Raw genomic sequence first — 27,725 nt, 5'->3', positions numbered from 1 at the left:
CGGTGACATTCCTGAGCTGGAACCATTACCAAAATGCTCTTGTCAATCAGGTTCCCTAGGAGCCTTTCCACTTGCTTTGTAGATATTTTTCTTTAAAGCTCAGCGGTAAAGTGATAGCAGAATACATTTAACAGGTCTAAAAATGTCTTGGCAAGGTTGCTATTTTTTAATGTGCGTCTCTTCTCTTATTTCTCAGGAAAACACCCTCTTCTGACCATTCTCTCAGGGAAGCATCAGGTGCAAAGCGAAGACATAAAATTACACCAAGTGAGCTGAAATTTAAGCCTCGCCATTACAGCAGTGACATTCAGCAGTTAACGCGTACCCTCAGCACGCAGCAGCTGCAGTGTTTCATTACTGTCACTTACAAAAACCTTCAGCTCCCTTTGGTGTGCCCTGCTTTGAGCCAGAGCTCGCAGGCCCAGAGACACCGGTTTATCAGTGAGAGCCCTTTAGCGTAGCATGACATCTGAGAGACTTCAGCAGGATATAAGATTGCTCTGGTACTGAGGTATGATTTAATATCCTCAATTGTTCTGGAAATTTGAGCTGCATGATTCAGGAGACTTGCATGAGTACTGTTACTTCAGTGCTTAATGAGATTTATGTGCTTAAATGTGATGGATGCTGTAATCACATTTCTAACATGCTGATTCAAGAGGGGAGGGGGGGAAAAAAAAATTCAAGTCGGTGGGAGTTTCGCTGTGATTGCAGCGGAGGCAGGCGTTTGCATGGGAAGCATACGAGAGCAGCTCTTGCAACTACCAAAATAAGAAAAAAAAAAAACCAAAACCAAACCCATAGAGGAAACGTCTTTCCTCAGCTCTGTAATCGCAGCCTCCTGTTCGCCCCGCCTGTGCTGAAAGTTGTCACCCTTTCCGATAGCATCTGCCACGGCTTGGGGGGGGGGGTGGCAGGAGGCCCGGAGGCTCGGGAACGTCCCGGCGGGGCAGCAGGAGCTACTCCTGCACCCCGAGTACCCCGAGCTCTTCCTTCTAGGGGGCTGTTTCCCAAGCAGGAGCCGTCCTTGCTGGGAGCCCTCCAGCCCCCCCGCCCCCTCTGGCTGCTGGGGACGGGAAGGGGTATAATAATAACAACAATAACAGTAACGATAGCGTAGCGGTGGTCGCAGCAGCTGCCCGCCTGCAGGGAGCGGCCTGGGCGTGCTCCCCGGTGCCTGCACGGCGCCGGGGCCGGCCCGGCGGCTGCCACTCACGGCGCCGCACCGCCTCCGCCGCCGCGGGGCCGGGGGCCGGGCTCGAACCCGCGGCCGCCGAGCAGGGCGGGCTCCGAGCCGCGCCGCCGCGCCCCAGATGTGGCGGGCGCCTCCCGCCTTTGCATCGTCGGAGCTGCGGTCGCGGCCCAGCGGGCAGAGCCCCGGGCAGGGCAAGGAGCCGGTAAGCGCTGGGGGGGGGGACCGGGGGCCGGGTTTCCTCCTCCCGCCGAGGGGGACGTTGTTTTGTCCATCCCTCCTCCCTCCCGCCCCCGTCCCCGCCATGACTGGGGCCTCCTGGTTGTTTCCTCTGCTCCCCAGATGTTGGGCAAGAAGAGGATTAGTCCTACCTGTGGTAGTGTAGGGGCTTAGGGCATTAGGGGCCCCATCCTGAAAATGAGAACGTCAGAGAACATCTGCCAGCAGTTAAGTTATCTGAGTGCTGGCAGGAGGTGATGGGGAAAAATCTGGGGCACTGCCTGGGCCAGAAGTGGGGCAGGCAGGGTGAATGAGAGTTATATCCAGAAATGAGATGTGGTGGCAGGAAAAGGGTGACTGGTAAAAATTTTACATGTTTTTATTTTTTCTTGGAAGATGCTGTGGGGTTATGGCAGCTTCTCTGTAGATAATGAGTCACATACTGCATGCGTGTCAACTGGGGCGCAAAAAGGAGAAAAGCAACCAGATGAGAAAGAAGATCAAAGAATTATCCTGTTATTGAGGAGTGGTGGACAGCTAGCTGTACTGCGCTAGGTGTGAGTTGTACCCTTTGCTGGATGGCAGGATGCTAGGATGGGAACTGCTCCCATTTCATGGCGAGGGGTCATATCCTAAAGAGGGCTGGGTTCTTCTGGGCTCCTCAGTTTGAGAGCTGGTGGGTCCAGATTCAGGCTGTATGCAGCACCCTCTGCATCCTTCTAGGCATTCTCAGGGTGGGAGCCAGGATGCACAGCAAGGACTCCAGGATGAACACAGGCCTGGGAAAAGAGATGTAGTTACAGAAGGGGAGATTGATTTGATGCTATGCAAAGTTGACGGTAAACTAAGTACTATTATTTGGGTCAGCAGGGCATCTAGGGTTTTGGGAGTAGGTGGTGGTTTGCCTTCAGGTTAGTGGAGTGGACAAAATACCAAAGGGTTTCCTGTCTCTGACCCATCTGATGCCTCCTTTTGTTATACCTTTGTTTCTGACTTTGTTTTTCAGAAAAACTTCTGTGATTCAAGAAAGCCACCATGAAAGGTGAGGAAGTTCGGCAGAGGAAAAAAGAGGGCAGGACTAGGAATGGAGAGCGATCCAGGCACAAAGCGAAGAGCAAGGGTAAACACAGAGAGAGCCGACTTGGCAGCCAGGAGGCAGAGGATGTCTCTTTGCCTGCACAGCAGAAGCTGTTGGCTGAGGAGAAAGCAACCATGTCAAAGTCACAGGAAGAGTCAGCCGTTGCAATTTGCCTGCAAGTGCTCCTGCCATACCTCCTAGCTGGGCTTGGCATGGTCTTGGCAGGCATGGTTTTGGATTATGTTCAGGTAAGAGAAAGGAACTGATCTGATGTACCTGGAATGGGATAGGTGGGTGACTTTTCTTCAGAGGCAGGAGATTTGCTCTGGGGATTGCAAAGTAAAGGAGGATTTGCAGTAGTTTCACATGCCAACGTGTCCTTCAAAGTCAGCTATTAGGTACTTTTGAGTGGCTCTCAGGAGACAGCCTGTGGTGTTTTTCTGTCCCTTTTCCTCCTCTGGAGATAAAAGACAATATGGTACTGAAGAGCGCGCAAAGGATCTGAGGCATTTATGCAGGAAGGTGCAGTCCTGTGCAAAGATCTCCCCTTGGTCCTGGGAAGCGGGTGGCTGAGTTGCAGCCCCAAGGGCTGTGGTGGCATAGCGCTTTCCTGCAGTAGATACAGCTGTATCACTCCTGGACATAGCACTAGGAAGTCCTGCATCCCCTGCTTCATTGCGCAAGGCACCAGCCAGCCCAGCACTGCTAATGCTTCGTACAGGAAGCCCAGCCCAGCCTGTGCACCACATCCTTTTCTAAGGCCTTGTAGCAGATGACTCAAATCCTTGAGTCTTCTTCCAGTCTGATCTCTGATTCTGTGACAGTCAGGACCAAACCTTTCCTCCTATGGTGCGTCAATACAGAGCTTTAAGGTAGCGGTGAGCACCTAATTTTAGATACTTTAAAGCTGCAGTTAATTTCCAGATTATAAATTGCTATGCCTTTGCACTCTAGGTGACTCTCACTGCTGTGTGGCTTTTTGTTAACCCTTGTTATTTGACTAGCTGGCTGTTGGGTTAGACTGCCCTGACCTATCTGATACAGTGATACTGAAACTACTGTGCTTGCATTAACAACTTTCACAAATCTGGAGCTGTGTTCTTTTGCTATTAGACCTGGCCCGATCTCCCTAAGCTAGAAGAGCTATAAAGGCTTAAGAGTGACACGGTATCCTTAACTGACCTTAGCATGTACTCAATACCCAGCAGAATGTCTAGTCATATCAGAAAACACCGAGGCAAATCCAGAACCCAGTGACAAACTACACTTTGTCTCCATAGATGTCATTCTGAGAGTCTTGAGCCTTGAGCACCCGCTTTCGTTTTTATTTTTCAGACTGTTCAGACCTGCCCATTCCTATGGATCTCTGACATTAAATGCATGTTACCTCCTGTTGTGAGATAATTAAAGTGTGAAATAGGTTGCAGATGGGTTTATGATGTTGGAGGATTGTTTTTCTTTCTATGTTCTTCCCTTAGAGTATTTTTATTTCTAGGAAGGACTAGGCCACTAATATAAACAGAATGTGAAGCAAATCTCATATTCCTCTGAAACCACAAAAGTCTGGTTTCTGTTTTACGCAAATAAAGAGCTCACAAAGAGCTTTCATGTTAGTGCTTAGAGCCTGGGAAATAACCCATGCAACATCTCATAGGAAAAGCAGGCCTGTGGCAATTAGCGCAGTGACTGTTCATGCGTGATCATGGACCACTTGAGCGCATCTCATTGTGGACTCGCTGCTGCTCAGAACTGCCCTTCCTTTCTAAGCCAGTCCTGGCCTCTGCCCCTGTGCTGCTGTTTCTGTGGGGCAACAGGAGATGCTGCAAGGCTTTGGGAGCCAGGCACTCTCCATCTGCTTGCTCTCTGCCTCTCCACCTAAACTCTCTTCTCTGCCCCTTCCTAAAGTGGGGAAGAGTGGAGCAAAGTAAGAAACAGGAAAAATACACAGCCTGATCTGACAGAGAGCTAGCAGAGTCAGGAGTGGTAGTACTGCAACAACTGGGACATACGGTCCCTGAAAAGCATCGTCCTCCCATGTGTCTAAGGTGTGAGAATAGTGCTGTCTGTTGCTAACACTGCCATGTTGTAAGAGCACTCACTGGTACCCCTGTCCCTTCTTTGCAGGGATGATAAGGTACGTCTGAAACTGTATTCTTTGGCACTTGTCATCTTTCTGTTCTTTTTTTGTAATGTGGCAGTGGATGGAGGCCCTACATCAGGGTCAGGGCCCACCAAAGAGGCTGTTCCTGCTTTGGCTCCTCCAGAGCAATGCTACTAGTTTGCAAGTGTAGGGATACAGCATGTTTGTGTGCAGAGAAAGGCAGCAGTGTACCTCCTGGGTTTTGCCGTGATGAGTGATGCAGCCATGAGGAGTTTTGGGGTTTTTTCCCCCCCAACAAGTTATAATTTTTTTCCCTCTGTTCAGCAACGCTCTCTTTCTTCTCAAATCTGATGCATCTCTTTGTGGACAAATATGGTGTATCTCTTTGCCAGGAAAATATGATGCATCTCTTTGCTGACGAATATGGTGTGGATCTTTATCAGAGGCTCCTTAAATGCATAATAAAATGACCCAGTGTACACACGCAGGTCACCTGAACCAATTACCTTCTTTGCATACTGATTCATCGGTTGAAAGCTTTTTATGGTGCTTGCTTAGAAACAGAGGGAGCCGGAGCGTAATAAACTCATAAATCCTGCTGGGCTGATGCTTCAGTACAGGATGTGTTGCTGCTATGTTTTTTAATGGCATTTGAGTCATTCAGGCTTATTAATATTTCCTTTACATTAATGTTTCTGCCTGTCAGCAATCCAGTTGGCAGATACAGTGACATATGGGACTAGGTATGCACATTATCAGACCTTTGAAAATCTGTGGTAGTTGTCCAGAGATTGTCCTTTATTTCCTCGAAGCCTCTGTGAGTTTCTAGCCAGAACTGGGCCTTCATGCTGTCACTTCTCAGTTCCTGGATGGTATAAGGAGGTTGGGTCATGTGTGGTTATTACAGGATTTTTATTAACCTCCCTCTTCCAGCTATTGTGGGCTTTTTTTTCCAGTTAGATTAGCTGAAATGTACTCCCTTGTTAGCTTTCAGCTAACTGGACCATTGTTATGTGGAAGAGACACACGTACACGCCAAGGTAGCCGGGAGTAGAGAAGGTTTCAGGATATCAACCTAGAAAGCTGCAAAGGACAGAGTCTCCCATCTGTAGGTAGGGCTTGTTTTCCACCCTGCCATGCTTGCAGAGAGATCTGCTGTGCCATCTCAGCCCATTAGGCCTTGTGCTTTTGTTTGCATGAATTCAGACCAAAAGAAACCCACCATCCAAATGGCTGAGAACTTCCTCAGTTCCCTATTTATCTTGTTCTGTCCAATCCTGCCAATGCATTTAGCTCCAAGCTGGGGACCCTGTCACAAGGACAGAGTCCACAAGTCATTAATCTTTACGTTCCTCTGCAGAGAGTGTCAGGGAGGGGGCTGATCAGTACAAAAAGTGTTAGTAAGGCAATGTAATTTAAACATTGAATTTGAACTGGACCGAGAAACCTGATTCTTTCATGCCTACCAACGAATACTTGCTTTCGCTCATTTGCCTTCACTGGGCCATGGCTGGATTTTAACCCATGGTTGAATAGTGAAAAAGCTCAGCTGCCAATGTACTAAACCAATCCTATGCCCTTCCACCCTAAATTGTGCTTTTAAAGCTTTTTAATCCTCTGGTCCAATTAGTTTGTCCATATTAATTATCAGAAAGGAGCCCCAGCAGAATACCCTGACTCCCTTCCCCACATACATGACTTTCAGCTGAAGAATACACTTCAGTCTTCACTGAGCAGGATACAAATTCTTTGGCTGTATGTGGCCATGATGCAGCTCCAGTTCTTGAGCTTGTGTCAGCTGTTTGACCACGGAGACTCGGGGGTGAGACCCCCTCTCTCAAAGACAGTATCTTCCTGGGAGTATGCAGAAGCAGAGTGTTTCTCTTTAGGACAGAAAGGGAGACCAGCTCACAGCACGCCACGAAAACGTTCACCCTTTCTCTCCCTTGCCTGCGGTGTAGTGAGATTACGGAGCTACCTTAAATAAGCTCTGGCTATGACTCTTATCTTGGCCTTTGCAAACTAGCAGAAAGTTGAAGTGATGACAGCAGATAAGGGTGTTCGCTTTTGAAGCTTATTGGCTGGTTGTCTGGATTTTTTTTTTTCCCCTGAAAGCCAGTCATTCAGATGTATAGCTGGCGTAGACGGATCCTTACATCCTGTGGAGACCACGGAGGGGACAAGAGGGGCTGGGATCTAGAACGGCAGATCTTCTCTCACCAGCCGGCTTAGCTGTGTCACTTGCCTGGGGACGAGACGTGTAATATCGTCAGCCGTGAGAAATGTGGACTCATGTTTTCCTTGACCTTTCTTCACCTTGAAGGAGAGCAAAACGGGTCCTGGTTGTTAACTCCCCACCTCCTCGGCCTTGGGACAGCGAGAAAAGTTGAACGTTGCTTATGGTGGGAGTGAGGGAACCGGGGGTAGTTCACAGCAGGATTACATATTAAACCATCGTATCAAAGGCGAGCCGCAGTCTGACAAGAAATGTAACCCGAGGAGAAAGGACACTAGTACGCTTGAGCACACTGAGGGATTCTTGCATGACCTGTCACTCTTTCAGTGCTGTAGCCTGAGCAGGTCTTACTGGTTTTTACCGAGGTGGTGGGAGCTGAATGGGGTGTGGGCTCATTTCTATTCATCCACAGACACCTCCACAAACTTCTTTTCTCTTTTTTAATCCCCCTCTGGATATAACTTGGAGAAATAGTGTTCGTCAAGTTTGCTGCCACCTGGGCTCAACCCAGCTGAATCAATTTTGGAGGATACCCTTGCTGCAACCCTCTGGACGCGCTCCTAGGAGGAGAAGAAGATAAAGCAGTTTGGCATCATTGCTGTAGTTTGAGGAAAAACATTTCTTTTGACTTTGGAGAGAGCTACCAGGAGGATCTGTGTGATGTCCTATCTCCCCCCATTTGCCCTGCTGAGCATGGGGTAATGGTGTTTGACCATGGTGGTCACCCAGTTACAATTAGAACTGTGCTTCCATGGCAAGAAGCTGAGAGGTTTCACCTGCAAGTTGACCAGGTCAGCCAGTGGATTTCTCCCAGAGACTTCATTCTCCATTGCTTCCCAGATTTTCATACCGTTCCTTCTGGCTGGCTTCGGCATGGTAGCTGCTGGCCTCTTGATGGATGTAGTTCAAGTAGGTACCTGTGGTTAAGCAACATTGTAGTGAGTGGGTGGGCTACTTCACTGACCTTGAATATTTGTGCGTTTTTGTTTTTAATGTGTGTGGTCCTAGCAGCCAGTCAGCAGAATGGCTGTAGGCTTTTCCTATGCTAGAGACACGCTATCCATCTTCTTTAGATCGGTACATGGGCTCCTTGTAAAGTGGGATAGTGGCCTTCAGACAAGCTGCCTGACACTGCCCTTGGTGTGCTAGACTGTGTGTTCCCTTTACTGTTATCTAGCTAAACACTTCAGTGATGACTGCTATGAAGCAACTGGGATCAGACTGTGGCATATTCTCCTATTGCATGATATTATTTATTTCCTTCAAAAATTGCTGATAAGGAGATCTAGGTCAGGGTTGTTATTAACTACCTGTCTCAGAGGCAAGTTTATGCTTTCAGTTCTTTGCAAACAGCCTAATGTAATCTTTGGTCTAGAAGGCATTTAGATACTGTGATGAGAGGCATGCCGGCATAAAAAGATTAGCATTGCCTACAAACTGAGTGCTTCTTGGCCAGATTCTGAGATGGGTGTAAATTTGGAATAACTTCCACTGACTTCCAAAGAGTGCTGCTGGATTTACACCGTTGTGACCACAACCAGAATCTATCCCATCTCTCTTTCCTTTGTTCCAGTGGCACAAACAGAAATGCAAAATTTGATCTCGTTTGCGCATGTCATGCCAGTGGATTTACAAATCAAAAGGCTAGCAGAGTTTCCCAAGGATATATCCTGCACTCTGAGCTCACTGGAGTACATTGGATTCTCTGGCATTAGTACCACAGCAGGAGCTAAATATGGATACTTGAGTGTTTGGAAAGACAATACCTTGCTGTTCTTTCTTGCATTGGAAGGAACAAAGCAGGCAGAGAAGTTGAATTGAAGGGAATATGAGGAATATCAAAGAAGGGTTAACTGGAATGGCACACGCTGTTGCTCTGCTGTGTTTATCATCTCCACCTTCTGCTATGCTTAGGCAAAGACCTGTCTTGCAGCATTACAGAAGTTCTCAAACTACCCAAGATGTTATGTTAATAGTTAGCAGTTATCTTTGGTCAGATATCTCGGAGAAGGATAAAGACACAATATATGCCCACTCCATCTCCTTGTCAGGTGAATAGGTCTTTGTCTAAAAGAAATCGAATGCACCTGCTAAGAATTGGACTCTGTTCAAAAACGTAGCTGTATCCAAACTGATGGAAAACATAAGCCACGTAGACCTACATTGCTTGTGTCCTTTAAATACCAGAGTGCAGTCTACTTTATGTATTTGTTCACTAGACTCTTAGAAATGGGGTCATGCATGAAGCACAATAATAGGAAGTGTATTTTTTGCTGAAGGTGTTTTCAACTATGTTGAAATAGAAGCCATCAGTCGGTGGGTTCAGCTCCCAGAGGAGGGAGCTAGTGCATTGAGAGTCACAGCTGGCATAGGAGAGATGTCAGTGAGGTAAGCTGCCGTGATATCAACAACCCCATATTTAAAAACAAAAACAGTAGCTGGGAAAATCCAGAGGTCTTAGCCTTTAAAGGTTTGGATTATTCTTCTGTGCCTTTTTTGTCTTTGAGCTGCTTATTTTCAGCTTTTCTTCCTGCAAGTGTGAGAGCTAGAAACTCACTGTCCTCTCCAACTAAAACCTGAGACTGAGTTTGTTTGCTTGAGGCCAGGTACCATAAAATTCATATTGGTAATCACGAGGGCTCACGCTGCTGAAACTACAGGTTTTTCTGGTCCAGGAGTCTGCGATTTGCCCTTTTTTCAGGGGATGGTCTGACTGAGGAACGCTTTGCCCTATTTGCAGCCACTGCAAAACATTCGTAGGAAACTCAGTGTCTGCCTTTGACAGGGAGATACATAGGCAAGCTCAAGGATGGCATCTAGAGCGTACATGTGAGTTTAAGGGTGCTGCCCTTGTTTTGTTACATACAAAATATCTTTGAATAATGTGGTTCTCTACTGGGAGTCTGGCTGGACCTCTCATTTTCAGGCCTGATGTTGTAAAGAGGAAAACAAAGTGGAAATTGCTTGTTTGTGTCCTCTCAAACTTTCAGGATTCTAGCAGTTTCTGATCTGTCCTGAGATGAAACCAAGAACTGTTCATATTACTGTTAAAAAAAAAAAAAAAATCAACATGAGAGCTTTGTCTAGCTCAGTTGACTCCAAGGCTCAAACCTGGGTGTCTCATACTGTAATAAAGGATGTCCACAGAAATAGCCATTTGCCATTTTCTCTTCTTGGTTGTGCAGATGATGCAGTCTGTGCAGGGCTGGTAGCATGGCAGGGTCTTTTCTTGCTCGACATTTCTGCCTCTGCTCCAGTGATCCCTGGCTGTCTGGTCAATCTGGATTCCAGACAGGCTGGCGTTGATGGAGACCTTGCAGGGCCCTGCCAGTGTTTGACCCACTCTTTTACAGTAAGGTGAAGAATCAGATTGAAGCTGGACAATTGGATTTCAAACCAGAGAATTCAGGAGGAAAGCTTCCCTTTCATTCTCCCCTTCCACGCCACTGCAGTGGGACACAGACCAAATAAAAGTCACAGACATAAGATATCCCTGTATTTTGTTGATAAAAGCCCATGAGATGATTAGCATTGAAAAGGATTTTGAATTGGCTTGTGTTTTATAGTCCAGGATCTTTCGATCTTCCTGTTGACTTGTTCAGGGCAACGTAAAACCTCTGAGGTTTCTTAGGTGCTGCCATGGGAGGATGGATGCCCTGGAGAGGTAACAGGACATGGTTAGGACTGCGAGGACGGTGTAAGGAGGGACAGCCGGGCTCGACTACAGCTGGGGAGACTGTCTCAGTACATGATAGCCTCTCTTCCTCTTTGGGACCCCATGAGCAGATCCAACTGGCACGAGGACCAGCTGCAGTGGATCATGGGGGTAACCAAGTTTCTTCAGAGCTGAGCTTTAGGGCTGTAGCTCCATTATGGGGACGTGAAGTGGGAAAGAGTCTCTTTCTGGCTTGGGTGGGTTTGCAATGCTGCAGGGGATGTTTCTGTTCCTTCTAGGCCACTTTTCATCTCGAAGGACAGAGACACTTCCTAGGCTTAAACCAACTGTCTTCATTCAGGCAGCTCCTTGCCTGCACAGCTCTAAGCTGCCATGTTCACCTGCTCCTCCAGCTGACAGGCCTGCAAGGCGATGGCACAGGGATCATCTGTTCATTCTGTATTTCTGCAGTCTCTAACACAATTGACTCCTGGCTGCTGTGGTATAAAGCATTATGAATCTGTCCTCAGTCTCTTGATGAGTCACTAATGAGACTCAAATGGAGGCAATTAAGTCAGTTTTTTTTATTAGTACAATTGTGTGATTTTTTATTAGTTGTTCAAAACCTTTCAGTGTAATTATATGGAAGGCAGAGTCCCAAAAAATCATACCTCACATCCTGAAACTTCTGTTATGATGGCTTGAGACCTGCAAAATTCATTACGAACACAAAGGTTGGAGCTTACATTGATGTGACAGAGTCATATTTCCCAAAGGTGACCTGCACAGAAAATACACGCAGTTGAGGTTTTCTGTTGTTTTTTATTTATATGTCTTTTCATTTGCAAAATATGCAAGATCTTAAACATGAATGTCTGCACGCCTGTGGATTTAAATAATTGGATTTTTTTACATTGTGACTATGAAGTCTGTTTCTTCTCCTCTTTCTTTTGAAGGTGTCAAAGATGTGTTTGGATCTTTATTCTTAATTAAAGAGGGAGGAGAGAGGGGGATTTGAATCTTTAAAAGAGTTGTCCGCCCCTAGCTTTTCTCAGGTATTTAAGTTCCACGTTAACAAATACAAACAAAATTGTAGTGTGTCAAATAGGTGACTATTCTTGTGTTGTCTGTTATTTACTCAACAGTAACTTACCTTTAACATTTTGAAACGTGCCAGTTTCCAGGTCACCACTGCCATGAAATGTGCCTTTTTATATTGATGATAATGTTTTGCCTGTTAGCTGCACTTCTGAGGGGTGTCTTGCACCACACACTCAGAGCTGGCTCAGCCCCACTTTCATTCATCCTGACTCAGAAGGAAGCTGTGAGGTTTTCCCAGCAGACAGCCACACCACTGGCTTCCCACGGCTTCCCATGGCACAACCAGAGCAAAACACCAAGCCGATACACCCTGTGTATGTTTCCCAACAGGCTGACAGCTGAATGCGTTGACATTTACTGAGTCTGTCCACCCTCCTGGATTTTCAGGTTTATAGAATCCCAATGGATGTGGAGGAGGGCAGGGATCTGTTGTTTGTTTTGTCCTCTAGTGCCAGAATTCAGGACCGTCCTATGATACTAGCCAGTGACAAGCTAGAATTAATGAACAAGTTGATCCTTCACATGACGTGTAGCTAAACTATGGAAATTTTTGCCACAGGGTGGCACATGGGTTGGAGCGGGGAGATTGGATGAGTACCTGAAAGAGAAAGGCTTTGAACACTGGTAAGGGTGCAGAAACACCCCTCCTCACCCCCAGCTCACTACTGTGTGGCAGATAGTCATAGGCTGGAAAATACACAGAAGAATTGTCCTGTCTACTTGTCATATTTGTAGATTCTTGTTTTATACATCTGAATTTGGCTAGTGGTGGAGATAAAGATAGGTTAGATGGACCTTTGGTTTGACTCATTGCAGCTGCTCTTTTTTTCTTATATTCTGCTCTTAGATGTTGAGCTAGTTGGTTTTACTTCACGGTGAGCTGCTCCGTTCTGTGATTCCATCCTGATGTGAGCCTCTCTGGCTACAGCGGGACTTTGCCAACATCCTTGAATGCACAGGGGGTGAATGAATTATGTTCCAAGGCACTGTATGATAGATAAATTAGAGAAGACGCGTTAATCAACAAAGTTTCCTAAGGTTTCAGATCATTTCTAGTGTTGCAGCTGATTCAACAGCTTTGTACAGTTCAGCTTCAGAGGAACAATGATAATCAAGATATTGGCCTAGCAGTTCGGCTTATGGAATATCTTAATTCAAAATCCTTTTTCCAGCTGTGCTGGGAGCATACTTGGTAATGGGAAGATTTAGGAACTGCCCGTGGAGAAGAGATACAAAAATCTCCTTTCCTCCCCCTGCCAGTCTTAGATGCTTAGTTAGAAGTTTGGTAAAAAAAGACAGACACAACTTTTTGTTGTTAGATTGTTTCCAGATCTTCGTGTTTGTTCTTATGAGCCTGGATAGCAATAGGCGTTGCTGTATCTAGTGTCAGTACAAAGGATGGAGATCATGCTGTATTTCATTTGGCTTGTGAACCCTAATTATTTTTCATGTTGTTCTTGGCTGATGCTAAAAGTGCATTTAATTTGTGGCTTTCCAAAATCCGCTGCTGCCCTCAGGAAGAAGGTTCCTTCCCTGCTAGCATAGTGCTTTGCTCTGCATGAGATCAGAAGGAATATCACAAGCTAAAAATTCCTTCCTTCCCTCCCAAAATACAACCAGCCCAGGGCAGCATCTGCCCCCACATGCACAGCAGACACCTGTAAGGCAGGTGATGAGATGAGAACCCACTGCCCTTTGAAGCAACAGCATTGGAGTGGTCAGCATCACAAACTGAGGTTGTTGCCTTTGTTTTCTTCCTTCCAGCACTGGGATGTGTTTCGGACGATTACAGAAGTTTTCATCCTGGTTCCTGCCTTGGTTGGCCTGAAGGGTAATCTTGAGATGACGCTGGCATCCAGGCTCTCTACTGCTGTGAGTGTTAACAAGGTGGTGGTGGTGTGTGTATGGGGAAGAGGGGGAATTAGCAGGAGATATCAGGAGATTCTGCTTTTATATAACCACACTGTGTGTATGAGACATGCCCTTTTCTGCTAAGTAGAAACTAGTGGTGTGTGAGTGTTAAAGTAATGTGTTTGACCTCATTTTCGAACTGGAACAGAGAATTTCCATCTGCATTTTGAAGGTGAATTAATCCCTGGGTGGCCAGTTGCTGATATTTGGGGCCCTGTGACACATGAAGGAGACAAAGCCAGGGCTCCACAGCTGTCAGCTTCAGTATTGGATTGCTTTTCTGTGGGTATTGATCCTTGAGAGACCCAGGGCTTCCCAGCCATCCTACCTTTGCGAGAGCAAACCGAGGCTTCTTGGGACCTGCAGTAGCTTTTGCTGCTCCGGATTTGATCTCTCCTATCTTCCTCAGCAGTTTTGTTTACTTTGGGCTGTTTGTATTGCATGTCTCGTGAGAAATTGGAGCTTAACAGAGCAATTTAGGGCAAACAAAAGAGGAAAAATGGTTTAATTTGTTCAAGTTTTGGTCTGTGCAGGATGTGGTAGATTTGCCCACTGCATCTTTAGCTGGGTGCCCTGCAATGCCTCTGCACCTCCGTGTGAGCCTCTGATGCCCCTGGGACACTGGGCTGAAGTATGATGGACATGTGTCAAGAAGGAAGTGCAAGGAAGGCTGGGAGATGCCAACCTGCGCTCACTTCTCTCTGGCTTTAGCAGCCCCTTTCCCACAGGGACCAGGTGAAACTGCCTTCAGCAGCCACCTGTGCTACAGGAACAGGTTTTCAGGGTGTCTCTCTTGGCTCCTAGGCTAACACTGGACAGATGGATGATGCCCAGAAGCAATGGAAAATGGCCACCTGCAATTTAGCCCTTATCCAGGTGAGTCACTTCAGCTGGGAGAGGAAGAAGGCCCTTTTCTCTTACTATGCTGCAACCCAACAGCATCTGTTCCCAGCAGTGCTGGATCCAGAGCTGTTGATTTGGGGCAAGTATTCTCAGCAGAGCCAAGAAGAGCCCAGGACTTAACCTTCAGTAAAGCTCTGTGTGGCCCCAGAGCTTGTAGTTTATCTGCAAAACACATCTAGACATTCATTGCCTTTATGGACAAACTGAAATAATGAAAAGAACCTCCTTTTGCAGGAGGAGCTGCGGCACAATCCCTGTTTCACAACAGCCCCTAGATAAAGCCTGTCATTTACTGGCAGTGTTTGGGAATCAGCCTTGGGCAGGAGGGGAGAGATGGGAGAAATGTGCCTCTTGTAGCTCTTTCTGCTTGTTAAAATCCAGCAACCAGCCTAGAGGTTGCACATGGCAAGGCCACAGGGCTTGCAACATGTGTCTTTCTGCTTTCCCTTATCTCCTTCCACAGCTTTCAGCTTGCTAGGAGTGCTGTGTTGATGGGGAGCCCATTTTTGTGTTGACCAGGGCTATTCCTTTGCTGACGGACTCAGTGTCCTTTGCTGAAATGTTATCTGCCCTTTGCAGGCCTCCATAGTTTTTCTCCAAACTGTCAGGATTTTTTTATAATGTAGTGGAGCCTTACAGGGATGCTGTTAAATACATAAGCAATCAGCGTCTCTGCAAGGCTTTGCCCTCCTAGCTGTGTGGCAATGCTGCGGTCACAAGGAGCCAGGACTGCCTGGGAGCAAATGCGGATGGTTGCTCACCAGCTGTCTTCTGGCCTCCAGGTCCAGGCCACCGTGGTGGGACTTCTGGCTGCTGTTGCTGCTGTGATCCTGGGAGCCATCTCCAAGGGCTCTGTGGAGCTGAGCCAGGCTGCCGTGCTGTGTGCCAGCAGCGTGACCACGGCCTTCATAGCTGCACTTTCTCTCGGTGAGTCGTTTTGGTTCCTCAGGTGCAGATAAAAACTGTCCCTTCTGCCAGGGAGGCCCAGCTGACGTCCCTTTGGTCTGGCACAGGGAGGAGGGATGCAAGAAGCATTAGTCCTATGTCTGCTGCTTTCACCCCCTCTGCATCCTGCATTTGCTTCTCTTCTCCCAGGGTCTGTCATTTGCTGGGCTCTCGGCATCCACAGCAGCAATCAAAATGTCCCACTTCACCTGACACGTGAAAAATGCCACATGCTATGCGTGGGTGTACACACACGCACACGCACTTTCTCCATGTGTCTTGGGTGACACGTTGGCCATCTACACTGACCCTTTCCTAGGGGAGAATGAACTAATGCCGTGCACAAAGCAGGGTATTGAGAGTCTGTTAGCAGACAGCTCCAGACCATGCTCAGGATGGACTTGGGTCACCCAATACCCTGCGGAGGATTGTGGCCAGCCCTGTGGCTTGCATGCTGTGAGCTCTGAGCCAGGCAGTCCACTCCCCTGGCTATTCCCCTTGCAAGGGAAACGCGTTGGGGTGGACGGGTAGGAGCTGCTCTGTGTCGCCTGGAGATGATCAGTTTGTAGGTCTGCCATACGAGGGCAGCACGACACCCCGAATAGAGGGAGCTGGCGGAGTCGGGTAGAGCAAGTTTTCTAAATGAAAGGGACAAGTTAGAGCAAGTGCATATCCTGAAGCTGGAGTCAAAGGGTGGTTGCAGATGCCTTTGATGAAAAACATGGGATGAGGCAGTTGTTAAAAGAGAAAAACAGCAGCTCAGCTTTCATTAAACTCTTGCCTTCAATCTCCCTGCTCGGTGTGATACCGAGAGGCCTTGCTGCTGTACCATCACAGGCTTTCAGCTAGCATTAGTTTCTTCCCTGGACATGGTCACGGGCGGCCTGTGTGTGGGTGTGCATGATGGGAAGCTGCTATTTTTATGACCAGGGAGGGAAGCAGCATGAACTGTGCTGTGGAGAGGGGAGTGTGGGTGTCTGGGAGGGCTTTTGTGGAGAATGCCATGTTGTGTGAGGATGTATTTCTGTATAACGGATGTTGTATGAGGGAAAGTGTGCACGTGGCATTTCTTAGGGGAGAGACGGTGCCCCTGTGAACGTTCAGCTTTGCTGGGCCTGAGCGAACAGGCACAGAGGGGTTGTGAGCTGGAGGGAACCACCATTTCTCAGGCTTCCTTTGGTGCATCCTGTCAGTCACGGAAGGACTTTGAAGAGATGTCATGTGTCTTGTCTCAAGGCTGCCCTTGCTAGTCACACAGCAGTGGAGGCTGGCCAGGCAGAGTTTGTTCCAGGTGGCTCTTCCATAGGCCTGTGAAAGATCTTATGGCTGAGGGATTCCCACATGTTCATCAGGGTTTGGGGTTTGTGCTCATTAACTTACCTGGGCAAGCAATACTTCCCTCCTCTCCAGCAATGCTGAGAAGCAGCTGAATTTTCACAGCTCAGAGGACAGGGGAAGAGAGGTGATGTGGGCCACCTCCGTAACCCCTTGACTCTGGAGCTGCTTACAGCGTCAACATCCACCCAATGCAAATTAAAGCAGCCCCATAGACTCTGGGACAGGAGGGGTCAGTCTGATGGCTGGGCTGAAAGGCTAATTCAGGCTACTGTAAGAAAGCTCATTCCTCCTTGGTGGTTCAAACTCAGAGAAATTTTGGTCTAATATGGAAAATATCATTGTGCTGTGGAATCCAGAGCGGGAGATGGCACCAAGAGGCTGCTGCATGCCTGCTGTGTGCTTATCTATGAGCGTGCTTGTGCCTGGTCCTGCTTTAAGGCAGCAAAGATTAGGCTGCTCAGGAGGGGAGCTTCTACATTTGGGCTGCCTGCTGGTATCTCCTTTGATCCCTGGAATTTGCTTATGTGCCTCTGGGCCTTTGGTGCAGTTCATAAGGGCAGAGTCATGCCCTTCAGGTTGGTGAAAGCAAGAGTTCAAATTCCTGGGGATGTCCAATCTCCAGCTGCGTGGTACCCCTCCGGGCAATCTGCTTCTTGCTTTTCCCAGACCCCACGTCCCTCTGGGAACCAGAACAGCAGCTCTGGGGTGAAACGCAGCAGGATGCATTGTCTGATGCCTGCTCTGTGTCTTCTCTAGGTCTGGTGATGATTGGCGTGATCATCGGAGCAAGGAGAGTTGGGATCAACCCAGACAATGTCGCCACACCCATAGCAGCAAGCCTTGGAGACTTGATAACCCTTTCCCTGCTGGCAGGAATCAGCAGTACACTCTTCAAATACATAGGTACAGTGTTTAGCAGGGATTTGCAGCTCAGCAAGGGCCGGATGAATCCTTGTGAAATTATTACAAGGCGCTTACCCATTTCTGGGGTGTTTCAGAATAGAGGCTGTCATGCCACTGGGGTAGAAAAATGACCAAAGAGGCTTTTTCCAGGCTTTCTTTTACTAGCAAACTGGAAGGCAGAGCCTAAGAAACACAACTGAGATTTGTCAAAGAAATCACTAATGTGTATTGCATAGCTTTGGAACAGAAGGTTGACATATGTGACACTGACTCTGGTCCTGCACCTGTCGCTAGCCAGGCATAGCTACTTTCTGTGCATATATAAGAGCAGGTCCTTCCTCACAAAGCTATTTAAGTGTTTTGGCATCTGTAAAATATTCTTGTATCTTCTCATGTGGAGAGTCATGGATGAACAAGGTATTATCAAATTGGAGGGAGGGAGGCAGTGCTGCATTGTTTTATGTTCTCAGGACTCTGGGTAGGAGCTGTGGCTATGGGGTTAGCTGTGCTGCTGGTTGGCAAAGACTTTGGGCACCTTTTGACACTGAAAAGCTCAAAACATGTTGCAACTTGGTGATATATATATGCCTGACTGTTGTTTGTAAAGTGCTAGGCTATTTACCATGAGCCTAACCTAGAATAGAAACAGGAAAATAAAACAGCAAACGCAGTACTGTTTGAAACCCAAACTGTTGCTTCAGACTGTGAGCAGAAGCAGTGAGGCAGCTGTTCTCAGTTTGCATAACTCGTTCCATATGCCAGCAAGAAAGGGAATGAAGTAGCACACGTTGCAGGGAGAGGCCCACGAATTGCTTCTGTCCAGTCCTGCTTGAGCTTCAGAGGTGCATTTTTTTAGTAGGCTTTTTCCATGACGCCATCACACCTGCCTCAGTAAAGCTAGTTTGTCTTTCAATCGCTACGCCTCTGATAATATCTCCCAGGGAGCACATGGCAGAACAACATGATAACCTCTGTGATTGTAACCAGAAAGCATTTGTCATGTTTTCAGAGTAGTTTAAATAGCCTCTTGAGGTGGAAAATAGCACAGACACCTAGGCATTGGGAGCATGAAGTGAAGCAGGTAGGAGGAAGGCACTGTTGATGGTGGTTGAATAAATCCATTTCCCTCCCCAGCGTGTAGTAAGGGACAGGTCATGCTGTGACAACTTCTGGGTCCTACCAAAATGTATCCTTCAAAAATACCAGCGAGACTGTAAAGTTCGGAGTACTATGTGCCATTTGATGCAGCACTGTCTCCTTCTGCAGAATACCGTTTTGCCAATGAAGATTTTCAGTTTTTAGAAAATCAACCCTGGTCCTTCCCAGTCCTGCATAATGGAGATACAAACTGTGCCAAAGGGTTGCAGCTTGCTTATGGGCTGTATGTGAGAGAAAGTGGCAGAACTGGAATGTGGAGACTGAAGTCTGTTCATCCTACCAGGAGTCTTTGTGGGCTTTGATAAGGTTTGGTAGACTCCAGTGTTTGCACTATTTATGAGGGAATGAATTGCCCGAAACAACAAGGGGTGGAGGTAGGAGATCCAGTACAGCAGCTAAGTCTGTCATACAACCCGTCTGTCCTAAATAACTCCAGGTGGTAAAGTGCACTGACAAAACAGCAGCTATTTACACGCCAGAAGTGGTTGCATTTTGGTGCCCACTAAAGCCACGCGTAAAGAGTGTACCTCTTTGTGTAAGAGCCCTTGGTTCATGGAAGATATCATCACACCAGTGCTATCTCATCCAGGTAGCCCGAGGCCTTGGCAATGTCATTTTGAAAAATGTACACTTTAGGCCTGCTTCATCTCCCAGATTACCTGAAAAATCTGTGTTGCAACCCGCTGGCTTTGGCCCCAACACAGAGACCAGATGGAGAGCTTTGTTGAAGAAGATTTTTCTATCAAAAGGGTTGGCATCATCCCCATTGCTTGAAGGTGTTTCTCATGCTTCTGAGTCATGTTTATTTTCTTTTAGTGCTGCACATCTACGTATTTTTTAATTCCTTTGCTTCTAAAGGTCACTTGAAGGTTATGTCCCTACCAAATGGAAAAAGCACCTAGTGGAAACACATGTAAGCTTGCACGAAAGAAACCCTGGATCTTAACTGGTTTATATGTGCAAGAAAGCATTTGTTCCTATAGAGCAGACCAGCTGCTCAGCAATTCTGCTAGCTTGTCACCAAAAGTACCTATTACCTCTTGTTTTAGGCGAAGACGTGACGTGTCTGTCGTGTGATACAGCTTGCACACAGGAGTTTCCCCCTTGCCCTGCTGTTTGATTTCTATCCTGAAGCCAGAAATTTTGTAACTTCTTGTCTTGCTTAGTTGGAGATGGAATTGGAGACTTGCTCATCTTCAAATATAACTTGCTTTGAATCCTGCTGATTTTCAAATAACATCCTCTAGCAGTGAGTTTCAGAGGTTAATTATGGATTTCTGTGGTGGAGTGAGGTGGTTGTGTAGGGAATATCTTGGTTCATGTGATTTTTCTGCTAACATAACTCAGTCGGAGTGAGAGCCCTGCTGTCTTTCTTCCAGACTTTGTGCAATGTGGTTTTGGCAACCCGTGAAGCCAGGGGCATTTAATTCAAGATTTCTTTTCCTTGCCAGATATGAAATACCTTTCTCCTCTGATCTGTGCTGTCTTCATTGTCATGATCCCTCTCTGGGTTGCTATCGCCAAGCAAAGTCCTTCCCTTGCCGAAGTCCTGAAGTCTGGATGGCAGCCGGTCATTGTTGCGATGAGCATCAGCAGGTAAACTGAGGAGCTGCTCGCGAGCCCACATGCGTACACTTGCTGCAGAGAGACCCCATGCTCATTTAGAAAGCCATCAAAAGTGAAACTGGAAGGGACAGCAGAAAGATATTTTTCCAGTGCTTCTCAGCCATTGGTGGCCCTCCAACAGGCTGTGAAGTAGCAGATAAGGAGCTCCCAAATGACTGAAAAAAGCAAGTCATCATTTTAAGTCTCACTCTCACAGTCATGCACCATGTGGGTGCAAACCAGGAAACTGAAAAAGGAGATGATGACCATCACAAATACTCAGACTTTAACCTCATTTTTATCCATCTGCAAAGACGGAAGACTGGTGAGTGTAGAGCCAGGTAGTTCGTTCCACCTGTGCTGCATCTTTCAGACCCAGGTGAGATCTGGGACAGAATTTTAAGAAAACTGCTAAGACCAGTATAGAAATGTAGCAAAACTTTTGGTAAGGATTATAAAGCTTCCCTGGCTACTGTCAGTTTTGCTCAAAGGTGGGCAAGGAGGTCTTCCTGATCTTATTATGCCATTAACAAAAACTGTAAGGCTATCTGTTGGTGAAAACTGAGCTGTAAAAGGAGTGAATGGGGAATAGTCCAGCCCTGGCAATGAGGAAGAAGTAGTAACTCATCTCAGTGTACTGTTTTCACAGCATAGGAATTGCCCTGGGAAGAGAGATTGATCCACCCTCATTGCCTGTCCTTTTTTAACAGCATTGGTGGGCTCATCTTGGACAAAACTGTAACTGACCCAAACTTTGAAGGCATGGCAGTTTTCACACCTGTGATCAACGGTAGGTTGGGCAAGGGGGTTATATACATGCTTTTATTTGTACCTTCCCAAGGGTTACGGTATCCACTGTTGCCCCTACACAGAGGCTGTATTCAAGTCCTTGATCTCATCACAAGTGGAAGTGAAGTCACTGGTCCCCATTACATCCCTGCTTACTCATATCTTGAAGGGTCTCTGGAGCAAAATAGCAGGCAAGGCTGAAAAATACTGGCAGAGCTGTGGGAAAGGTTAACAGCATCTGATAGGTGTCTCTGAGAGCTACGTTGACACCTTCACTTTCATAACATCAAACCTACTAAGGATGTCACAATAAATCCATTTTCCCTGTCTCTCTCCACTCAGCAATTTGAGCTGTGCAATCATCCCCCTATACAGATTGTTGATAGATTAATATATTAAGATTATATGTATGTGTGTGTATATATAAAAAAAGATTTTATATATATCGATTATATCTCTCAACATCTTTTGTGTGTATTTATATTTGTTTGAAGCCTCACAGTACTTTTATACACACACATACCAGGACAAACTGCTGGGGATCCTGGCATTGCTGAGGATCCACTGGGTTATTTTTCTGCTATTGTAATATTCTTGCAGGCCAGGCCCATTCCAGGGGAAACCCACGTTCCTAGGGCAGGCTTGGCCTCATGCCATACTCAAAGCGTGGTGTCCTCTTGCAGTGTCAGAGGGTGTCACCCAGCTGTCACCTTACTGGATCTGTGTAAAGACAGCCACCCTGCTGATAAACTCTTTCCAGCATGGTTAGCCAAAGAGCCTGATTAGGAAAGTACGTCAACAGCAATTTAGTTGAACAATGATTGACCCAGACGTCACTCTGTGGGGGCAGGCGACCTGTTTGGCAGAGCCAGTGGCAGACTTACGCAGTGCTCCGTGGCTTTGCACAGGTAGCTCTTCACTTTGCACGTTCAGGGGAGTCCTGCAAAGCGTGGCAGCGCACGATTCAGAAATGTCCCATCTTGAGCTATGTTGAGCTAGTCTTAGTATTTTCACTTTGATTCTGCTCTGGCAAATCTCACATTTAATGATGGAGCATTTCCTTCTTCAAGGAAGGGAAAACGTGAGAACACTGTAGCATCTGGCTCACCGTTATCTTTTCTGTGGCATTTCTACACCCTGCAAATACTCAGGGTGGTGAAGGTTTGCTCCATAGATCATCATCCCTCTATTTTCTGCTGGAAAACATAGCTGCTTTTTCATGTTTGCTAGAATTAATCAGTCTGGAAGGAATTAATTGCTTTTTAATTATCTAACATACTTGGGCTCTGATTCATTCTCATATGATTCCTTATAATTTAACAAGTGTGTTAGATGCCTTCAAACAGACATATAATCACTCTCTGTGATGTTTGTTGTCTTTTAAACAATAATGGCTCTCTGGGTGAGTAAATCCAAGAAGTGGCCGTGAGCAGCATCTGCCATTGCTTGCGCTGCTTTCCCCAGGTGTAGCTCACAGACTGCGTCAAACCAGGTGCAATTACATCATCTTCAGAGGCCACGTGGCATTTATGTCTGGTGCTGGGAAGCAAGGTAAAATGTTTCCAATAAAGGAGTCAGAAGGAGACAATCACTGCAGCCTTCCTGATTTTTAAGAGCTGTTCCTACCAAGTGAATAGCACAGCATCACCGTGACATGTAGGCTCAGGTTTTCTCTTTCTCTCCCTGTTGCTGTCAGTAAGTGGGGTTGGACTCGATGATCTCCAGAGGTCCCTTCCAATCCCTAACATTCTATGTTTCTATAAATGCAGGTCGACTCACCTTGGGCTAGGTTTTAGACTGATGTTTCCTGCTGCAGTGAAGGTGGTTTACAGGTTTACTGTGTTTCGTCCTTATAGGTGTTGGAGGGAATCTGGTCGCCATCCAGGCCAGCCGTATTTCCACATTCCTGCACTTCTGGAGCATGCCTGGAGTTTTGCCATACAAGATGAGGCAGAATTGGCCCAACCCATGTACCACATTCTTCTCATCAGGTAGACCTTGAACCCTAGGTGTCCATGTCTCAAGGCCTGTCATCACAGATAGCTCCTTTATCAAGCCTGGTTGGCGAAGGACTAGGTGGGTTTCAAAGGCAGAACTCCCTTTCCCCCTTACAGGGAAGATACTCAGATCGGAGAGGAAGCATCTTTGCAGTGGGCAGCTTGAAAAAAGGCTTGGGCTATACTTGCTCACTGGCATGCAAAGAAACTGGCCTTCAGGGAGCAGTAAAGAAAGTAATTGAAAAAGAATCTCAGATTTGATCTAATAGAAAGTCATTTTAACCGTGGCCAGCCTAGAGCCATCACCTGTGGACAGAGGGGTGAATAGAGCATAACCTTGCTGAAAATCAGCAATTCGTCTTCAGCAATGGATAAACCTAAATATCAGCAAAACTAGATTTGGGTCTGTTGTCTTTTTAGATTGCAGGTTCGTCTTGATTTTCCCAGCTAGGTTGGGAGTTACTGCTAAAACAAACTAAAACTGGGAAAGTGGGTTGCAGCAAGGCAGAGCAGAAGCAGTGGGAGGCAGAGAGCAGCTGAGAGGAGTGTTTGGAAGAAGTGGAGTGGATCAGCATGGAGCACGTCTTTGGCACATAGTTTCAGTGCTAGACAAAGCTGCTGGGCTGATACTGCAGATGCTCCAGATTGCTGCATGATCTATGTGGTTAGCAGTGTCATTGGTGGGAGGTGACAGCCCCAAGTCTATGCATTAAAATAAGCAGCTGCGTCCTGTTCTCCCCCCACCGTCTGCAGCCACTGTCTTCGCTGTTTTTGTCTCTGTCCTCTGCAGAGGTGAATTCCAAGTCAGCTCGAGTCCTGTTCCTCCTGGTTATCCCAGGGCACCTCGTGTTCCTCTACACCATCCATCTGCTGCAGGGAGGCCACACGTCTCTGTCCTTCACCTTTGTGATGTTCTATCTGACTGCTGCTTTGCTGCAGGTAAACTCCAAACTCTCATCCAAAAGAAACCTCTCAGATACTGTGAAAACAAAGCAGCCTCCAGCCTAAACAGGAGTCATAGTAAAACTTCCAACAGCAGCCCACATTTCCAGTAATTTCAGGTGTGCTTCCTACCAAGCATCATGTATCTCCGATGGGTCCAGTAATACTCCACACAAATTGCCAGGGTCTGGTTTTCCACATGAGCATGACTACCTTTAAGGGTGAGTGAGGGATCAGACATGAGGAAAAAGTTAATCATCATCTGCTGAGTTGCAGTAAGTGTGCAGACACACTCTTAGCAAGGAGATACCTCTTGCTGTAGGTGGTACCTTGTTTTATCATGTTCACTCCTTGAGTCTCTAAGCCCCAAGTATTTCTAAACTGCCACTGCTCATCCCAGTAAGGGGCAAGTGAGAGGCTGTGAACCCCAGCCGGCAGGTTTCCCCACTCATTTTGGAAACCAGTTTCAGATATCATGGTGAAGACCTAGGGATCCCTCTGGTGAGGGCCACGTGGGACAAAAGCGAAGGGAAAACCCATGCCTGAGAAGTTAGTCTTCAAAAGTAAAAGTTCTGGGTAGGCAATGGGCAGTTCATCCAGTTTGTTCTGCCTGTTCCCTTTCGCTGTTTTTCCTGCCCTGTAAACTTTGTCGTCTCACTCAGAAATGCATGAGGCTGTTGCTTGAACTCATAGAAGCTCTGACTTCACTTGCCCTTTTAAATCAGTGATTCATTAATTTGCAGGGTGAGGTAGCTGACTTCTCACTTTGCCCTACAAGCAGCCTCGTGTCTGTGGGTGAATTCCTTGCATGTGTAAACAATCAGGTTTTTCTTGACCTTTGCACAACCCTAAGCCTAGCAGCACAGCCATAGTTGTAAAGGAAAATATTGATTCTTCTCTTTATGCATTGAGGTAACTCCTCAACCAGAGCCAAGCGTGAAAATACGCAGAATAAATGACAGCGTAAAGAGCAGAATCCCAGCAACGCCACTGACCCTGAAAGATTCCCATGGAGGCCAGCAGAGGAGAAATACGCTCAGCCTGGTTCTTTCTTCCTCTCCATTATACTTTATAAAGAAAGACAGAAAGAAAGAGAGGGGGAAGTTTGGGTCAGCTGGAGGAAACCCAAAGAGAAAGATCAGAGGCCTAGAAAACATGACCTCAGAGGAACAATTGAATGGACTGGGGTTAGCTAGTCCAAAGAAGAGAGGCTTGGGAAAAATCTGGTTAACAGCCTTTAAACTACCAAGTTTCTGTAGGGAGGGACAGAATACCATCTTCTCTATGGTCACTAGGGATGAAACATGAAATTGTGGGTTTCAAATGGAAAAAGGCAGATTTATGTTAGACCTTGGGAAAAATAAGAACAGAAAAAAAGAAGCCATGGGACTGATTGCTTAGTGTGGCATCTCCATCTTTGAGGGTTGTTTAGCATAGGTTAAACAAATGACCGTCAGGAAAGATGTGGGCATATTTGATCCTGTATTGAGGCAGAGGAGTAGTCAATGTAAAACTCTTGAGTTTCTGTCCAGCTTTCTGTGATTCTGTTACTTAGTTTGCTTCCCCCATCTCTCCTTCTCTCTCTCCCCCCCACCCAGCTTGCAGTTTTCACCTTTAGAAATGCCGCCTCTGGCTTTGGTTCCTGTTGTGCTGCAGTCTCCCATGGAGGGACCACAGATGTGGGGTGCAAACTCTCTCTCCCTTCTTAATTCAATTAACTAGAGAGTCTTTAATCTTTAAGTGAAGTATTTTTTTCCTCCATCTGTTTATCAGAATTGGGAATGAAATAGGGATTAAAATAAAACACAACAAAGATTTTAAAACTGTTGAGATGAAGAAAAAGAAATTATTTTCTTTTTTTAACATGTCAGTGCTGCTTGGGATAACTTTGATGTAAAAACTGCCTCAAACTCTAGTTGTCCACTGAGACTTTTAGGAAAAACAAAGTAGACGCGATCTGAATTTCTAATGGCAGAAAGAAGGATGAAGAGAAAAAATCTGGCTACAAACTTACCCTTTGCGGCTGCCTGCATATTCACGACAGCCCTGTTTCTGGTGGAGTGAATGGGAGCACTCCCATTCATGGCGTGGGAAGTGGGAACTGTACCTTTGGGAGATGCTTTTGGTGTGGCCAGACTCCCGTTTTGGGCCACGCGATGCTGGTGAGCGGTTCGAGCGTGGTCCCCGCACTTGTGGCTGGCAGCACAGGGCTGTGGCACCATGGGCAATGCCATCCAATGCAGTGCCCAAGGGCATGAACCAGCTACACCCATCCCCGTGAGCTCCATCCTGCAGAGAGACAGCAGTTCTCTGGGGAAGGTGTTAATTCTGGGCGATCCCTGTTAGCTTTGGTACCTTGGCCGTGGCCATGTCGTTTTGGCTGTGAGCTGAGTCAGGCTGTGCATTAGCTTCTTGCTGCCTCACAGCAGGGCCTGTCTTGCCTCTCCTCAGGTGGGAATCCTGCTCTACGTGGCTGACCTGATTGTGCGCCTGATGTGGAGGAAGGCGCTGGATCCGGATAATTTCTCCATCCCCTACCTCACTGCCCTTGGGGATCTCTTGGGCACCGGATTCCTGGCCGTCTGTTTCCGTCTGGTTTGGCTTGTTCATGGTGCAGATATGAACCTGGGGAACTGAGAGACTACGTGCTGCTCCCCACCACTCGTGCGACATGGTGCTTTCCTCTGGGACAACAGGGTACTTGGCGATGAGTGTTGGGTCACCCGGCTGGATTGGCCTCCCATGCCGCCCCCGACGCCCCATCTCTCCTCCCCATCGTGCCTTACAGCTGGGCTTGCCCAACCCACAGACTTGCACCCTCACAAGTGAGCAAGCTGGTTTTAAGCAGCGCCTGCTGCTGACACTGGTGCCCAGCAGACAAGGTGTTACGGAGCATTTGGGCCATTTGTAATGAATGAGTGTTTTGATTGGTTTCAGTCCCTAGCACCGACACAGCCCGAGAGGGCGCTCCAAAGCCTGCCGAGGTCACTGCGTCCAGTCCTGCAAGTGGATGTCACCACCTCTCCGTCAGACTCTGACTTTTCATCAAGGGAAATTCTTTGTTCGCCCCCCTTTTCTCTCCCGTCACATCCCTGGAGGAGGAGAGCAACCAGGTCTTTAAACTTTTCTCCTCTCCGTTGCTCAGACGCTCAGGATCTGGCGCAGTGAGCTCCCCACCAGCTTGCGCCCGGCGGGAGGTTATCCAGGGATACTACCTACCTGCCCTGGCAGCGTCACTGTTGTCTGGCCAACAAGCTGTATTGATTGCATTTTGGGGGGAGGAAGGTTCGTTTTTACGGTTCTTGAAATGTCCAGTAGTTAAAATGTTTATAGAAACACACACACAAATAAAGTGGTTAAAAAAAGGTAATGCTGTGGATTTGGGGGTTGTTTTTTCTTGCCATGACTCTGCCTGCTTCTAGTTTAAACTTGTCGGATAGAACTTCTTGCTCGCTTCTTTCTCATCCATTCAGGGCTGAACAACAGAATTTTAATAGTGCTTCAGGAAAATCAGTGTTTCCTAACCAAGAGCAGCCTTTTGCAGCCCACATGTTTCAGGTTAGAATTAAAGCCCCTTCCCTCTCCCACAGTCACCATCCACTCATTAACAATTGTTCTACGATGAGTCTAGAATCTGCGTGTGTGCATAAGG

General features: G+C 47.0%; 1 protein-coding gene across 3 annotated transcripts; it reads left to right on the top strand.

Moving 5' to 3' along the window:
• The first annotated feature begins 369 nt into the window (after positions 1 to 369).
• On the top strand, positions 370 to 27,443 carry SLC41A3 (solute carrier family 41 member 3). 3 transcript variants are annotated; one of them, XM_068408594.1, is made up of 11 exons: positions 370 to 511; positions 2,418 to 2,737; positions 13,347 to 13,454; positions 14,298 to 14,369; positions 15,179 to 15,323; positions 17,436 to 17,582; positions 20,192 to 20,336; positions 21,056 to 21,135; positions 22,991 to 23,125; positions 23,922 to 24,070; positions 26,525 to 27,443. In XM_068408594.1, the coding sequence occupies exons 2-11, from the start codon at positions 2,447 to 2,449 to the stop codon at positions 26,708 to 26,710; spliced, it is 1,458 nt and encodes a 485-aa protein (XP_068264695.1). In that variant the 5' UTR covers positions 370 to 511; positions 2,418 to 2,446; the 3' UTR covers positions 26,711 to 27,443. The 3 variants fall into 3 exon arrangements, with proteins under 3 accessions (XP_068264695.1, XP_068264696.1, XP_068264697.1); XM_068408595.1 differs by lacking the exon at positions 370 to 511 and adding an exon at positions 1,319 to 1,397; XM_068408596.1 differs by lacking the exons at positions 370 to 511; positions 2,418 to 2,737 and adding an exon at positions 7,404 to 7,735.
• Positions 27,444 to 27,725: the final 282 nt, after the last annotated feature.

Source organism: Nyctibius grandis, chromosome 10 (genome assembly GCF_013368605.1).
Source record: "Nyctibius grandis isolate bNycGra1 chromosome 10, bNycGra1.pri, whole genome shotgun sequence".
Classification (NCBI taxonomy): domain Eukaryota; kingdom Metazoa; phylum Chordata; class Aves; order Nyctibiiformes; family Nyctibiidae; genus Nyctibius; species Nyctibius grandis.
This window is presented reverse-complemented; position numbering and strand designations above follow the sequence as displayed.

Coding starts and splice junctions, on each gene's coding strand:
- SLC41A3 (XM_068408594.1), top strand. CDS start 2,447: ATGAAAGGTGAGGAAGTTCGGCAGAGGAAAAAAGAGGGCAGGACTAGG. Junction 2,738..13,346: donor TGGTTTTGGATTATGTTCAG/GTAAGAGAAAGG, acceptor TCTTCCTTCCAG/CACTGGGATGTGTTTCGGAC. Junction 13,455..14,297: donor CATCCAGGCTCTCTACTGCT/GTGAGTGTTAAC, acceptor CTTGGCTCCTAG/GCTAACACTGGACAGATGGA.